At 34.2% G+C, this 14,153-nt stretch overlaps 5 protein-coding genes across 11 annotated transcripts; 3 read left to right on the forward strand and 2 right to left on the reverse strand.

Moving 5' to 3' along the window:
- The first annotated feature begins 339 nt into the window (after positions 1-339).
- Positions 340-6,355, forward strand: LOC126756630 (sister chromatid cohesion protein PDS5 homolog B). 4 transcript variants are annotated; one of them, XM_050469834.1, is made up of 14 exons: positions 340-512; positions 1,167-1,327; positions 1,382-1,767; positions 1,832-2,039; positions 2,097-2,265; positions 2,339-3,080; positions 3,136-3,399; positions 3,463-3,556; positions 3,611-4,447; positions 4,522-4,658; positions 4,733-4,812; positions 4,870-5,141; positions 5,207-5,560; positions 5,627-6,355. In XM_050469834.1, the coding sequence occupies exons 2-14, from the start codon at positions 1,247-1,249 to the stop codon at positions 5,717-5,719; spliced, it is 3,717 nt and encodes a 1,238-aa protein (XP_050325791.1). In that variant the 5' UTR covers positions 340-512; positions 1,167-1,246; the 3' UTR covers positions 5,720-6,355. The 4 variants fall into 4 exon arrangements, with proteins under 4 accessions (XP_050325791.1, XP_050325792.1, XP_050325793.1 ...); XM_050469835.1 differs by having other exon boundaries at positions 340-504; XM_050469836.1 differs by having other exon boundaries at positions 340-463.
- An 8-nt stretch (positions 6,356-6,363) lies between these two features.
- LOC126756634 (GTP-binding protein 128up) lies at positions 6,364-8,143 on the reverse strand. Its single transcript, XM_050469844.1, has 7 exons — positions 8,069-8,143; positions 7,946-8,008; positions 7,701-7,824; positions 7,467-7,642; positions 6,864-7,402; positions 6,677-6,799; positions 6,364-6,619 (listed from the first exon to the last, which is right to left on the reverse strand). The coding sequence occupies exons 2-7, from the start codon at positions 7,985-7,987 to the stop codon at positions 6,517-6,519; spliced, it is 1,107 nt and encodes a 368-aa protein (XP_050325801.1). The 5' UTR covers positions 7,988-8,008; positions 8,069-8,143; the 3' UTR covers positions 6,364-6,516.
- A 211-nt stretch (positions 8,144-8,354) lies between these two features.
- Positions 8,355-11,089, forward strand: LOC126756632 (exostosin-2). Its single transcript, XM_050469839.1, has 3 exons — positions 8,355-9,942; positions 9,999-10,158; positions 10,222-11,089. The coding sequence occupies exons 1-3, from the start codon at positions 8,370-8,372 to the stop codon at positions 10,721-10,723; spliced, it is 2,235 nt and encodes a 744-aa protein (XP_050325796.1). The 5' UTR covers positions 8,355-8,369; the 3' UTR covers positions 10,724-11,089.
- A 102-nt stretch (positions 11,090-11,191) lies between these two features.
- Positions 11,192-12,129, forward strand: LOC126756635 (uncharacterized). The gene is made up of 3 exons (XM_050469845.1): positions 11,192-11,669; positions 11,729-11,854; positions 11,905-12,129. Exons 1-3 carry the CDS (start codon positions 11,315-11,317, stop codon positions 12,060-12,062), a joined length of 639 nt encoding a protein of 212 aa, XP_050325802.1. The 5' UTR covers positions 11,192-11,314; the 3' UTR covers positions 12,063-12,129.
- Positions 12,117-14,095, reverse strand: LOC126756636 (ADP-ribosylation factor-like protein 6-interacting protein 6). 4 transcript variants are annotated; one of them, XM_050469848.1, is made up of 3 exons: positions 13,983-14,095; positions 12,490-12,709; positions 12,117-12,430 (listed from the first exon to the last, which is right to left on the reverse strand). In XM_050469848.1, exons 2-3 carry the CDS (start codon positions 12,666-12,668, stop codon positions 12,322-12,324), a joined length of 288 nt encoding a protein of 95 aa, XP_050325805.1. In that variant the 5' UTR covers positions 12,669-12,709; positions 13,983-14,095; the 3' UTR covers positions 12,117-12,321. The 4 variants fall into 4 exon arrangements, with proteins under 4 accessions (XP_050325805.1, XP_050325803.1, XP_050325806.1 ...); XM_050469846.1 differs by lacking the exon at positions 13,983-14,095 and adding an exon at positions 13,520-13,965; XM_050469849.1 differs by lacking the exon at positions 13,983-14,095 and adding an exon at positions 12,805-13,509.
- Between the last annotated feature and the right edge of the window lie 58 nt (positions 14,096-14,153).

The following is a 14,153-nucleotide window of genomic DNA, read 5'->3' on the forward strand; positions in this document are numbered from 1 at the left end:
CGAGATAAAGCAACGCCAGAGTTGCACAAACGTTCATGGATATAAAGTTATTCATAAAAATACTTTCGCATAAAAATGCTTATGAGACAAAATCATGCAATTAATATTTTCAAATGATTCACACGGAATGGAAAATATTAAAATATTTCTCTTCTTTATTTTATGATTATATTATAATTATAAATTATATTTGAAATCAGCGCTGAATATTCAATAATACTGCAGTTGCTTTTTGATGATAGTGCCACCTGGAGGTAAAACTTGAACTAGTTTGACAGAAGCGCCATCTACAACGGAAGTTTGAGCAATAGCGACGCCTCAAAAGATGGCGTTCGGTTTTACATTCGGTTAAAGAAGAAGCACACACGGAAAGAATAGCGTAAAAATATTGTGAAGTAATTGCGCGAAAATCTATTAAGAATTTGTGCAAAGATATGCAGATTTCGTGAAAAAAACAAGAAAAGTGAGCGTTCGATGTCTGCTACAGAGCGTAATCTTTATTAAGTAAATATGTAAGAATAAAATATGTTTTGTGTTGTGTATCAGTGGTAGTGACAGCCACAGCGGCAACTATAGCTGATGTGAATTGTTAAGACGATAAGAAAATGCAAAAAACGAGAAATATATGAGAACGAGCCGGTATATGAAGTAGCTCTAAGTGAAAAATAAATTGTTAATATATTTATATTGTGTAAATATGTAAAAGCATTCGCAGAAGTCCCAAGATTGTTAAGCAGAATTACAGATTTTTTTATACAGTATCCAGTGATGCCATTGCAAGATATAAAAATTAAATTTTGTATTGATTGGGGTGTTGTTTGGTTTCAAAACTTTGTTTATAATTAAAAATGAAATTTGTGCCTCCTCGATCTATATATAGATAAGAAAATGTTATATCCAGTTCTATGGGTTTTGTAAAAAATAGTGAAAAAAATAGATGTTTAAATTATCAAAAAATATGATAAATATTTAGTAATTCGGCAACTCTGTTATCCTCAATAACTCGCGATATTTACATTTACTAATTTTTTCTTCCATTTCCATTCCTTGTATATTTTGTGCATATAGCGCTGCGTTCTGACAATAATATTAAATATATGAATAAATGCAATCCTGAGTTAATAACATTTTATTAAGCAGTACATATCTTTCTATTCCTCATACAGTCTTTTCGAAGTATTCGTAAAAAAATAAAAAAAATAGTCCGCTTTTAAACAAATAAATCGGCATATTTTCATAAACAAATATGACGGACGTAAAATATCCCTCAGGTTGTCGTCCGCTGACTGAGGATTTAGGGACGGACGAGCTTATCCGCAGACTTAAGGTAAGAGATTGAATGCTACAAAAAACGCTCTGATTTCATTACTTTCATTTCTAGACTCTAGCTCATGCGTTACAAGCTATGGGCCAAGATGAAAAACACGTTCCTGATTATATACAATTAGCACTGATGCTGGTAGATGAATACTTTCTACAACATTCATCGCGCGATGTTCAACTTTTAGTGGCATGTTGCATTGCTGATATATTGCGAGTTTTTGCCCCCGAGGCACCTTATAAAGACCAGGACCAAATCAAAGCTATATTTATGTTTTTCATCAAACAGCTTAACGGTCTCAAAGATCCAAAAGATGCGTCTTTCAAAAGGTATTTTTACCTGCTTGAAAACTTAGCCTTCGTAAAATCTTTCAATATGTGCTTTGAAATTGAAGATTGCCAAAAAATTTTCTGCCAACTCTTTGCTATGATGTTTAGAATTATTAAGTAAGTGTTCACATTTTAAAAATATTACTTCATTGAATGAAATTAATATACGATTGTATTTTAGCGATGATCACAGCACCAAAGTAAAAAATTTCATGATTGATATCATGAGTCCTCTTATTACGGAAGCTGACAATTTGACTACACCATTATTAGATTTAATCTTGATTAACATTGTAGAGCCTCAAAAATCTGCTAACATTCACGCCTATCATTTAGCGGAGCAATTGATTCAAAAGACAAGTTACGCATTGGAACCCATCATAAAAATTGTATGATTACTATATTATTTTGTATATTGAAAATAAATAATCAAATTTATTTTCTAGTTTTTTAACCAAGTCCTTATATTGGGTAAAATTGATAAAAATATTGCGGTTACAGCAAAAATGTATGATCTCATCTACGAACTATATCAAATTAGTCCGAATCTGATGTGCTCCGTGCTGCCACAACTGGAATGCAAACTAAAGTCTACAACTGAAATAGAGAGGATGAGTAAGGAATTTTCTTCTAATATTTCTCTAGTTTATATAGTGAATTTATGTATTTTTGTTTTATTCCAATGCAGAGGCGGTATCCTTATTAGCTCGAATGTTTTCCGAAAAGGACTCACAGCTTTCAAAAAAACATACCTCATTATTGCGAATGCTTTTGGGTCGTTTTTGCGACATTGCTGCAGCGATACGCGTTAAGTGTGTACAATCTTCAATGCATTTTCTATTAAATCATCCACATTTGCGAAAAGAGATAACCGACTGTTTACGCGCCCGTCAACATGATTCCGATGAAACAGTCCGCTATGAAGTGGTTATGGCCATTGTTGCGACGGCCAAAAGGGAATTTAATATAGTATGTGAATCACAAGATTTATTGCATATTGTACGAGAACGCACGCTGGATAAAAAATTTAAAATCCGTAAAGAAGCTATGAATGGGCTGGCATTTATTTACAAAAGGGTTTTATGTGAACCCAATGACCTGTCGCTTGACTTAAAGGAATCTGTAAGTTGGATAAAAAATAAAATATTACATGGTTATTATATGCCCGGAATCGAGGATCGGCTCCTCGTTGAACGTTTACTTATCACCTGCCTCGTACCGTACAAATTGCCTTCAGAGGAAAGAATGAAGAAGTTATACCTCCTTCTGGGTACACTCGATGATAATGCTATGAAAGCGTTTATGGAAATTCAAAAAAATCAAATGAAAACAAGAAAAACCGTTAGTGATTGGGTAAAAATGCATCACACCAAAGAACTTACACAAAAAATGCAAAACCAACTTAACGTTAAACAGGCCATAATTTGCAAGTAAGTTGACACAATAAAATGTATAGCAAATTTTAATATAATATAATGAATATAGGTTACTGCCAGATCCTCTTAAAGCGACTGAATTTATAGCGAAATTCAGCGTCAATATGCGCAAAGATGCATCTTTACTACGTTATATGGAGATAATTTTAAAGCGGGATGTGTCTTGCAAAGAATGTGCTGACACTATGTCACTGCTTCTAAAGAAACTTGGAAATCCAATGGCGGCCAACTTATATTACAATACCGTCAAAATGTTGATTGAACGAATTGCGTCAGTCATGGTAGATAAGGAATCAATCGGTATTTTAATAGGGTAAGATCATAGTTTTTATGAGGCAATTTGGAAATTTTTGATAATCCTAATATATTTTTTCAGCCTTGTTGACCAATGCATGCAACGTGGCAAAATTGTAGAAGAAATGGGTGTACCCAGTGAGGAAGCCGGTGAACGTGGTCTTAAATTCTTATGTGTAAGATTAATGACTATTTTATCCTAGTTGTGGCCTAACCTTTCTTTCATGTAGATGCTTTCGTATATATTTTCTGCGCATTTTTTCACCGATGAAACCTTAGGACACATGATCGCCTTATTAAGTCACGAGGAGGATTACGCTGCACCTCTTATACTGAAGGCTCTCGTACATCTAGGCCGATATCAGCCCTTATGTGACATCAATCCAACTGTTTTGGAAGCACTGGCTTCAATTTGCAAAGACTTTGCATTAACAGGAACGGTAAAGCAGGCCAAACACGCAGTGCGTTGCATATTTGTTAACGTGCAAACTCAAATGGCCGGAAGTGCTGGTGCTGATTCTATCAATCCTGCAACAAAAACGCCTATAATTCATCCAATATTTAATGAAATCATTGAATCTTTACGGGTTACACTCTCTCCACAAGATCCATATCAACATACAAAAATTTGTACCCTGGGCCATATTGCCTACCATATGCCACAAGCCTTTCTCACTCCAGTCAAAAATATGATTGCAAGACGTGTTGTCAAGGAGTTACTGATTCAAGGCGTTTCTGAAACACGGGACTGCGACCTGCCGGTTGGTGACTGGTGTAGTAAAGAAATGTTGCCTGCTGACACACTTTGCAAATTGGACGCTCTTAAAACAATGGCACGTTGGCTAATCGGTTTGCGATCAGATGAGCATGCAGCACAGAAAACATTTCGTATGCTGATCGCTTTCATAAATCAGCGTGGTGATTTGTTGGAACAGAATCGCTTGTGTCCCGCTGAAAAATCATGGTTAAGGCTTAGTGCTGCTTGTGCTATGCTGAAGATTTGCGAGCAAAAAGGAGTTGGAGATCAATACAATGCTGAACAATATTTCAATTTATCGCAAGTCATGGTGAGAATCAGAAAATATATATCTAAATAGATACTTATAGATCATGTATGTTTATGTCTTTTGCGTTCTTACAGTGTGATCCCGTGTCTGAGGTGCGCGATATATTCGCTCAGAAGTTGCATAAAGGATTGGGCAAAGGTTTGCCCAATAAATGCTTACCACTCGATTTTATGGGATATTATGTTCTAGTTGGTCGTGAAACTGAAAAAAGGTGCGCCCACATTAACCTCATATGTTGCTTTCAGATACTAATTTTGTAATATTAACCTGATTGCTTATTTATAGACAATCTGAGGTCATTCGGAACTATGTGGAAATGGACGTCAACAAAAGGCGTGAATATATCAAAACAATAGCGACAATGTGTACGTAGTTCTTGGTAATTTATCACAAAAATATTTTTAAAACAAATTAATTTATAGCGACGGAGAGCAAAAATGATGCGCAAACCGCTTACCTTTTACCTGATTTCATGTTAGCGTTTGCGATACCTGTTTTAGCCCATGACCCAGCCTTCACCGACTATGAAGATCGTGTACAGCTAAAACAAGTGGAGAAATGTTTGCGCTTTATTCTTGAACCACTTATGATGAAGCGTGAAGCGTTCTCTTACAGCTTCTATGTGAATCTGATACAGATGATGAAAAACCACCAGGACACGACACCGAATGCAGAAGATAATTCATATAACTTAGTAAGTAAAAATATAATTATTTGTTAAAATTATATAAATGTATATATATTTTTTTCTTAATATAGAAAATGTGGGCAGCATGTGATCTAGCACTGTACATAATCAACTCGAAAATAGGCGATGGCAGCACATCTTCAAACTCTTTTCCTGTAACAATACACTTACCAGAAATGTATTATAAACCTATGGATAAACCGGACAACAATACAAAGGTATACATACCTTTAGACACTTACACATTAGCGTCAGGTCCAATATCTGCGGCGTCAAAGTTAACCTCATCAACAGCAGTCTCAGCACCGGTCGTTAAAAAAATCAATACTTCGGCCGCCAGCAGTGCGAATCTTACATTGCGTTTAGTTGGTGATAAGCGAACTGATCATCTGCCGAGCAATGAAAACTCGCCAACCAATGCACAAGTGAGTAAACCGGGGAATAGGGTAAACTAATGCAAGATTTAATACAATTTGTATTTTTATTCTTAGGATAACGCTGTCACGTACGACGATGGTAGTATGGCTGAGCCACCAGCCAAGCGAACGCGCGGTCCATTGCGAGCAGGAAGAACCGTTTCATAAAATCTGTACAATGGCGTGGTCGAAATAACCAGACGTCCATATTTACATCCCTCCTAAACCGGCAAAGCGCCTTGGAGCAATCATACGTACTATGCAGGGAATCGTAACAACATAATTAAATACATACACACCTATTCGTTACATTTAGTAACGGAAATTTGTACATTTTTAAAACGATAAAGAAACCCTATTAAATCCTTACTAGTAGGTGAATTTTTATTTTTTTCTTTTTTTTATTGTTAGACACGCTTTTCCTGTTACGTCTACATCTGGGGCTCAAAACAGCCGATTAAAACTCTCTGGCCGAGTCTAATGTTTGTGTGTATGTTTTTTTCTTTTTTGAATATGTATAACTGGGAGTCTTGGCCGATGTTATGGATTTGATTGCTATTCAGCCAAACTTCTCGTAATCCCAGATTTATTGTTATGCCTCATTATTACAATTACACAAAGAACATAGTAATAAAAAGAAATTGTTTCGTTTATATACAATAATATAAAACAAGAAAAGAAATTAATTTAGATAGCATTTAAGTATTTATGTATAACATATATGCCTCTAAAAATCACATATAAATATGCATGCAAACATACGAAACGAGAAAACTGGATTGAATATAATATATTTAAAAATAATTTCTGGCTTTGTTATCTCCCAAAGGTGTATCGTATTTCTGATTTATTAAATAACTGCTGAAGTTTACTAACATTTCTTGAAGAAAAAATTACATTTTTATTTCATTTTAAAACTTTTGACAATCGCATATTCGTATATGTATGTAACAGCTGTTAGACTATTAAACCTTTTTCACAATTTGCACGACATCTTCATCGTTAAGAATATGCTCAATGCCAACCTTTTGTGGTTGATGTTTAACAGAAGAACCCCAAACTAAAGCGCTAATAAATTAAAGTTTTTTTAATAAAACCCAATTATTTGAAATTGGAAATACTTACTATTTGAATTCCTTCGCAATTGAGCGATGCAGCTTATTACAAAAATCTTGGATACTTGTGCGTTCATTATGTAGTACAATAGGCGAATTATAGTCCGGAAGTTGGCCTTTAGGTTTGGTGTAACTGTAAAAAGAAACAAATTCGTAAATTAGATGATTTCTCAAATCCATAGAATCGTATAACTCACATTCGAACCAGTTTGAGATATTCCCACATCATTTCTAGCAAATCGTCAAAATTCCATCGATGATGCGCCGAAATCGGAACACAATGTGGGATCTTATAAATAACGTCGAGTTCTTCAATGGATATTTGATCAATTTTATTCAGCAAGTAGATACAAGGTATATAGATCCGGTTTCCTTCAATAACATCAATTAAATCATCACTTGTCGCATCATATCGTAATGTTATGTCAGCATTATGTATTTTATATTCAGAAAGAATAGTCTTAACTAGATCAGCATCCAGCTCAGATTGCGGCACCATGCTGTTCAGATTCACGCCTCCCTTATCTTTACGTTTGAAATAAATATTTGGTGGTTTTTTATTCAAACGAATACCAAAGCCTTCCAATTCATGTTCAAGTAGTTTTTTATGTCCTAAAGGCTTAAGGCAATCAAGAACCATAAAAATTAAATTACACGTTCGAGCCACCGCAATAACTTGACGACCTCGACCTTTGCCATCTTTCGCACCCTCTATAATTCCAGGCAAATCCAAAAGCTGCACAATAACAAAAAAGATAAAAGTATTACTTTTAATAATTTATAGAATTTAAACGAGTTACTTGAATTTTTGCGCCCTTATATTTAATACATCCAGGGACCGTGGTCAAGGTTGTGAATTCATATGCTGCGACTTCACTGTAAACACCTGCCAAATTAGAAAGCAAAGTTGATTTTCCAACTGACGGGAACCCCACGAACCCAACTCGAGCGTCTCCAGTTTTCGCAACTTCAAAGCCTATAAAAACACCATATTTACCCGAAATTATATACATATATCTAATTAACACTGTTACCATCGCCACCGGCACCACCGCCACCGCCCTTTGGGGATATTAACTCACGACGCAGCTTCGCTAACTTAGCCTTTAAAAGCCCCAAATGAGCCGATGTCGCTTTGTTCTTCTGGGTGCGTGCCATCTATGATTTTATTCCAAATTTGCCATGGTATTGGTAGACATACCATACATTCGTAGGCGGCATATAATGTTAAGGTTAGTTTTTATTTAGTTTGCTATTTCACTTGGAATTTTAGTTTTACCTCGGATTCGATGGCAGCAATTTTTTCAAGTATTGTACTCATTTTGCCGTTCTTTCCTCAAACCTTTTATATTAAAAACTAGAAATATTATTTTCAATAATAAAGCTTTTGTTGACAAAAAACCTTAATAACGCGTGGACAATCAACTGGAGTTCCTTTAAAGAGATTTGTCGAATGCAAAGTTGGAGACGTCAAATGTCAAAAATTAGAAATGTTCAAAAACATTATATGTTGCCAGGCTTTGAAAGTAAAGTTTTATTATATTCTTACAATGTTTGATATAACAATTAATATACGCCAACTAAGCCTATTACTAAAAGAAGAATACAATAATAATTTACAAAAACTTGAATATTTATAAGAATAACACTTTCTTTTCCATATCTGAAAACTTGATATTACCGATTTATGTCTTTCTGTTGTAATGCTAACAAGTGGCATCACTAAGTTGGTGTTGGAGGAAGTTCGTAGTTTGTGGTCTTTGGAAAACATTGGTATCCTTCTAGCGACCACCAAAAAGTTAGGAATGAAGAAATTGCTAGCAGTTTTCAATCATCGCAGCGAACGTTTCCAAACTTTAGTTTCATATATAATTGTATTGATTTTGACTATCTGTGGTGTTTGCATCGTGTGCAATATATTTAATTTACGGAATGAAGCTGGACGAAACAACAATAAAGTTCCGCTTGACCTTATTCATGTACGTGAAATCTTGTTATCAAAAGACAGCGATGAAGCACGTAACCGAGACGACAGTTGTAGAATGTGGGATTGTATAAATTTATACAAATGCGGACAAAAAGGACACGACCGTCTTTCTGTATATGTATATCCCCTTCAAGAATACATCGATGAGGTAAAAGGGGAAGCAGTCTCAATTCTTACTCGAGAATACTACCAAATACTTGAAGCGGTTGTCCGAAGTCGATATTATACGCCTAACCCGAATGAAGCCTGCCTGTTCCTGCCAAGCATTGATACTTTGAATAGTAACTTAGTTAAATCAAATGCAGTGGAACGTGCACTAGCGATGCAAAATTATTGGGATAATGGAGAGAATCATATTATTTTTAATATGATACCACGGATCGATGGGAGTACTTTGAAAACTGATCGTGCCATAATTCTTGGAGGAGGATTTGATTCGTGGAGCTATCGGAACGGATTTGATTTATCGTTACCTATTTATAGTCCTGCACAACAACATGTGTCAGATTTATCGCCAAAATCCACACATTTACCTCGAAAAAATTTATTGGTAATAATTTTACCAAACGTGTATCCAAAATACCATAGACAAATTCATTCACTAGTGGACGATAACCCAAGCGAAGTGCTACTGCTTGATAAATGTATTAAAAATGGTATAGATTATTCTTCAAAAAATATGCTACGTTGTAATAGCAGTCGTGGTAAAAGTGTTGAATATCCACGGGCATACGAAAAAGGAACCTTCTGTTTATATTCCCATAGTGTAAACGCAGGTAAATCGGATTTAATGGAAATGCTAGCCTATAACTGCATTCCATTGATTGCTGTTGATAATTTTATATTGCCGTTTGAGGACGTGCTTGATTGGACATTGTTTTCGATAAGTATTCGTGAGGCAGAAATTCATTCTATAGTAAAAAAGTTGAGCAGAGTATCGCATACAAAAATTTTTGAACTACAACGTCACGGCCGTTGGGTGTACAATCGATATTTTAAAGATTTAAATACCATAACGCTTACATCATTGGAAATTTTGGAAAATAGGATATTTCCTCATAGAGCTCGTAGCATAATGGATTGGAATAAACCAGATGATAATTATCGAAGTACTTTCAACCCACTATTTTTGCCTGTCATTTCACCCAAGTCACAAGGATTTACAGCTGTGATATTAACATATGATCGAGTTGAGAGCCTTTTCACGTTAATTCAAAAGTTAGCTATGGTGCCATCTCTTCAGAGCATACTTGTTATTTGGAATAATCAAAATAAGATGCCACCACATTGTAATATATTCAATATATCTTAAGTCATATAGCTTAATTGATAACTTCCATTTCAGTATCCTCATTTCCCACAATTCCGAAACCGCTAAAGGTTATTCAAACGCGTGCAAACAAGCTATCAAACCGTTTTTATCCCTACAATGAAATTGAAACTGAAGCAATTTTAACGATTGATGATGATATTAATATGCTTACCACTGATGAACTGGATTTCGGGTAATGATTAGGGACACCTGAAGAATGATTAACGAAACTTAATTACTTTTGCTTTATTTTTAGATATGAAGTTTGGCGAGAGTTTCCAGATCGCATAGTAGGATTTCCAAGTCGAATTCATGTGTGGGACAATGCATCGATGCATTGGCGTTACGAGTCAGAATGGACTAACCAAATTTCAATGGTTCTCACTGGCGCCGCTTTTCATCATAAATTTTGGAGTCATATGTACACATATGCAATGCCTGGAAATATTAAAGAATGGGTGGACCAGCATATGAATTGCGAAGATATCGCTATGAATTTTCTTGTTGCAAACATTACTAATAAGCCCCCGATAAAAGTCACACCACGGAAAAAATTTAAATGTCCTGAATGTACTAATACAGAAATGCTATCTGCTGATTTAAATCATATGCGCGAAAGATCAGCTTGCATCGACAGGTTTTCCAGCATTTACGGTCGCATGCCGTTGCGCAGTGTAGAATTTCGGGCAGATCCTGTACTCTTTAGAGATAACTTCCCTGAGAAATTGAAGCGATTTAATGATGTTGGGAATTTGTAAATAATACTCGAAAAATATGATTTTTAATGCATCGATTTATAATATTAGGTAAAAAATATATTTGAATGCCATATAATTATGTAGTAGGAATGTAGATATACATACATAGTGTGTAAGAATAACGATTAAGTGTAAATGAACGGTTTGATAATAACGTGAATTATATATTACGGTACATTTTACAAGCTTATATTGTGAATGAATAAGAACATTGCAATATTTAAATAAACAAAAAATTGTCAAGGTTATTTTTGAAAGGCAAATAATGTTATAACTCATTCTTACTGTAAATTGTTAAAGTTCCGTTATAAAAGTTTCCGAGAAAGGAAAAAGAACTTTATTAAAGCGGTAAACATTGAAGTAAAATCGCTTAGAATTAGTGGAAATGTATGCTTCCAGTAAGTATTCATAGTATTAGCAAAACTTTAGAATAAAAATATGTACACATAATTAGGTAATCGAAAGTATTCGGTGGAACCTGGTTCCAAACCATCTAACTCGTGTCACCGATTTGTGGCCGCTTTACATGGAAAGTTTGAAACCGCTGAAAACTTACATAAAAGCTACACCATTGACAAACCTTTAAAACAAATGAAGTTATCCAATGACTATTTCTTTAAAAACCCACAACCTGAAGGACGATTTAATACCACAGTCTTAACACCGAATACACACCGAAATTCGGAATATGTCCTCCTACCACTTCCAAAACCAAGTGTCACACAATCGGTACCAATAAAGGGTAGTTTTAATAGAACTATTGACGTGGTTGTTAAAGATTTTCGCAACGAGTGCTTTGATGTGAAAGGCGCAAATTCACCAATGAAAGAGCAGTCGAATTTATTCAAGAATGGGCGAAATAAAATGGTACTAGTGGGACGAGTGGACTTTTGCTTAAAAATTCATAAGCAATACCCAACGTTGGATGCCTTATGGGATGTTTACGGTTTGTAAAAAACTAATATTTTGATATTGTATTAAATTTACGGATTCGTATTTACTTAGGGCAATTAAAAAAGATAATTACTGGAAAACAAAGAGGAGAAAATGTTTTATTGTTGCGAAATTTCGATGGAGGTCCAATACTGCAAAGTATTTATTATGACTTTACGTTAATTGGATTAGATTCAGGTATGTCTGCCATTATTCAAAATCCCCATTTCTATAGTTTCTTTGCCTAGGTTGTTATTTACGAGCCGTTGGTCGTTTTATTGGGGAAAATCGGCTCCAGACGTTCAAACTAAACAGGATCGAAGAGGAAGAGTACATGCAGTCGATTCGGTACTTTAACCGAATTCAAAACGTTTCCTCCTTTGCGCTGCTACAGAGTGGAAATTAGAATTTACTTCAAAAATTTTAAAACATAGTGAAATAAATTTTTTTAAACATCAAATATATGAGAATAAGCAGGTATATTTGGTTAGACATCTACAAATATGTACGCGATGTGTTCATATAATATAATAAATTATGCATTTGCTGATATTAAAGGATACTAATACTTTTCCGAATACTTAAAATAATTTGTACTTATTTTTTTTTTTTCAATTCATTAATCATATTTTCTTAACAGGTACTATTCATGAATAATTTTCAAGCTAGTTTACACTACTGAAATCACAATACAAAAAGATAGTGACTATTAAACCAGAAGCTAAAGCTATTATATAACCCAAATGTAAGGCACTGCGTCGTTCGCGAAAGTATCTGTGAATGAAATAAAATACAAGTGAATAAAATCCAAGTAAATATAGGGTTTAACTTACGTTTGTTTTACCGGTGAAAAAGGTGAAGGAGGATTCAAGCCTGGCACGTCGCTATCCAAATACACAAGCATATATGAAAAAAATGCTAAGCAAATGCCACATATCATAGGACTGAGTGTGGCATATAACTGGTGCTCATGCGCCCATTTTAAAACCTCCTGCATTTCTATTTGCACCATCCTGTCAATTTCAAAAATACTCTCGGTTTTGACGAAGTGTTCTATGAAGATAATGATAATTAAGAATGGATATGCTTGAAAAAGTAAAAAAATAATAATTTTGAGCCTTATCAACCTGTACACGTTATCGGTTTACTTTTTATTTGTCATTCCTAATGCGTATTATTTTTGTCCATATTATCCAATCCGCTATGACCTTACTAGCTACACGAAGCTAGTTGAAACATAATTACGCTAAAGTGCATATGTATATTATATGTAAATGCAATTATATATTCCCACTTATGAACTTATAGTATATAGGCAATATGTATATTAACTGTATTAGTAAGAGACATTTCTATAAGAGTTAGAAAAGTTGGAAAGGGTAAACTGTAATAAATTGTTGAAACACAAGCTTATCCGACGGCTTAACCTTTGGATAGATATGTATTAATGTTACTTCTACAGTGAGAGCGAAAACAAAATTAATGACTAATCATATTCTGCAAATATAACTAAACACATATGGACATACGATGTTTACATATGTACGTATGTATATGGGTTAATATTCAATAGGAAGCGTTGATGATTGGGGTATATGTGAGATCATCGATACTCTTCGCTATTTATCTATTTATATATCAATAATATCTATTAATGTACGTATGTAGATGCATGTACAGTTCTTCCGCTATATATGTACATACTATGTACGTCGTTAACTTGCAAAAAGACGTTGGAAGCTTTCAAATAAAGCCTATAATCCCAAAAAGGACTGTTGAAATGATCTTGGATCAGATAATAATGCTACAAATGTTTCTAAGTATGCAAAAATTAGTAGCTCTAACGTTTAGAAAATTACATACCCGTGACCATAACCATTTTAAACCATAAACAAACTTCAAATTTTAACAAATTTATATTCACAAATGCTCTGGAGAGCAATATTATCTATTATATTATCTATTTTTCACTTAATATTTGACTATTTTTCGCTTGAAATCTTAAAGTTGAAAATTATTTTTCATTTGGCTACTAATTGCTTTGTCCGATTGATGAAGTTGATTCTCCTTTCGATATCGGTATAAGCTAAAATAAATTTGAATCTGTTAGTGCACCGAATGATAGACATTTCAAAGTAAAGCAAACGATAGAATCATCGTTTGTGACGTCACCACCGTTTGTTTTGGAACAGAGCGCAGCACCCAAATGCTCTCTACAAACATTTTTTTGTTTTGCATGAAGCGCAATGATTATACTCATGTCAGACTTAATATACATATATAGTACATATGTTTTGTAAACATTCTCCACTAAACATTTTCATACATTTTACAATTTTTTTCTTTACTGCCAAAATCAAAAATAAACACGAAAAACAAATAAAATTCAATGCATTCTATCTATCTAATGCATTCGCTGTTCTACAAATCAAGATGTTATATTCATAAACAAAAATGACTTTTAGTGACGTCACATACAAATTACGACATTAGAAAA

This window comes from Bactrocera neohumeralis, chromosome 4 (genome assembly GCF_024586455.1).
Source record: "Bactrocera neohumeralis isolate Rockhampton chromosome 4, APGP_CSIRO_Bneo_wtdbg2-racon-allhic-juicebox.fasta_v2, whole genome shotgun sequence".
Taxonomy (NCBI): Eukaryota; Metazoa; Arthropoda; class Insecta; order Diptera; family Tephritidae; genus Bactrocera; species Bactrocera neohumeralis.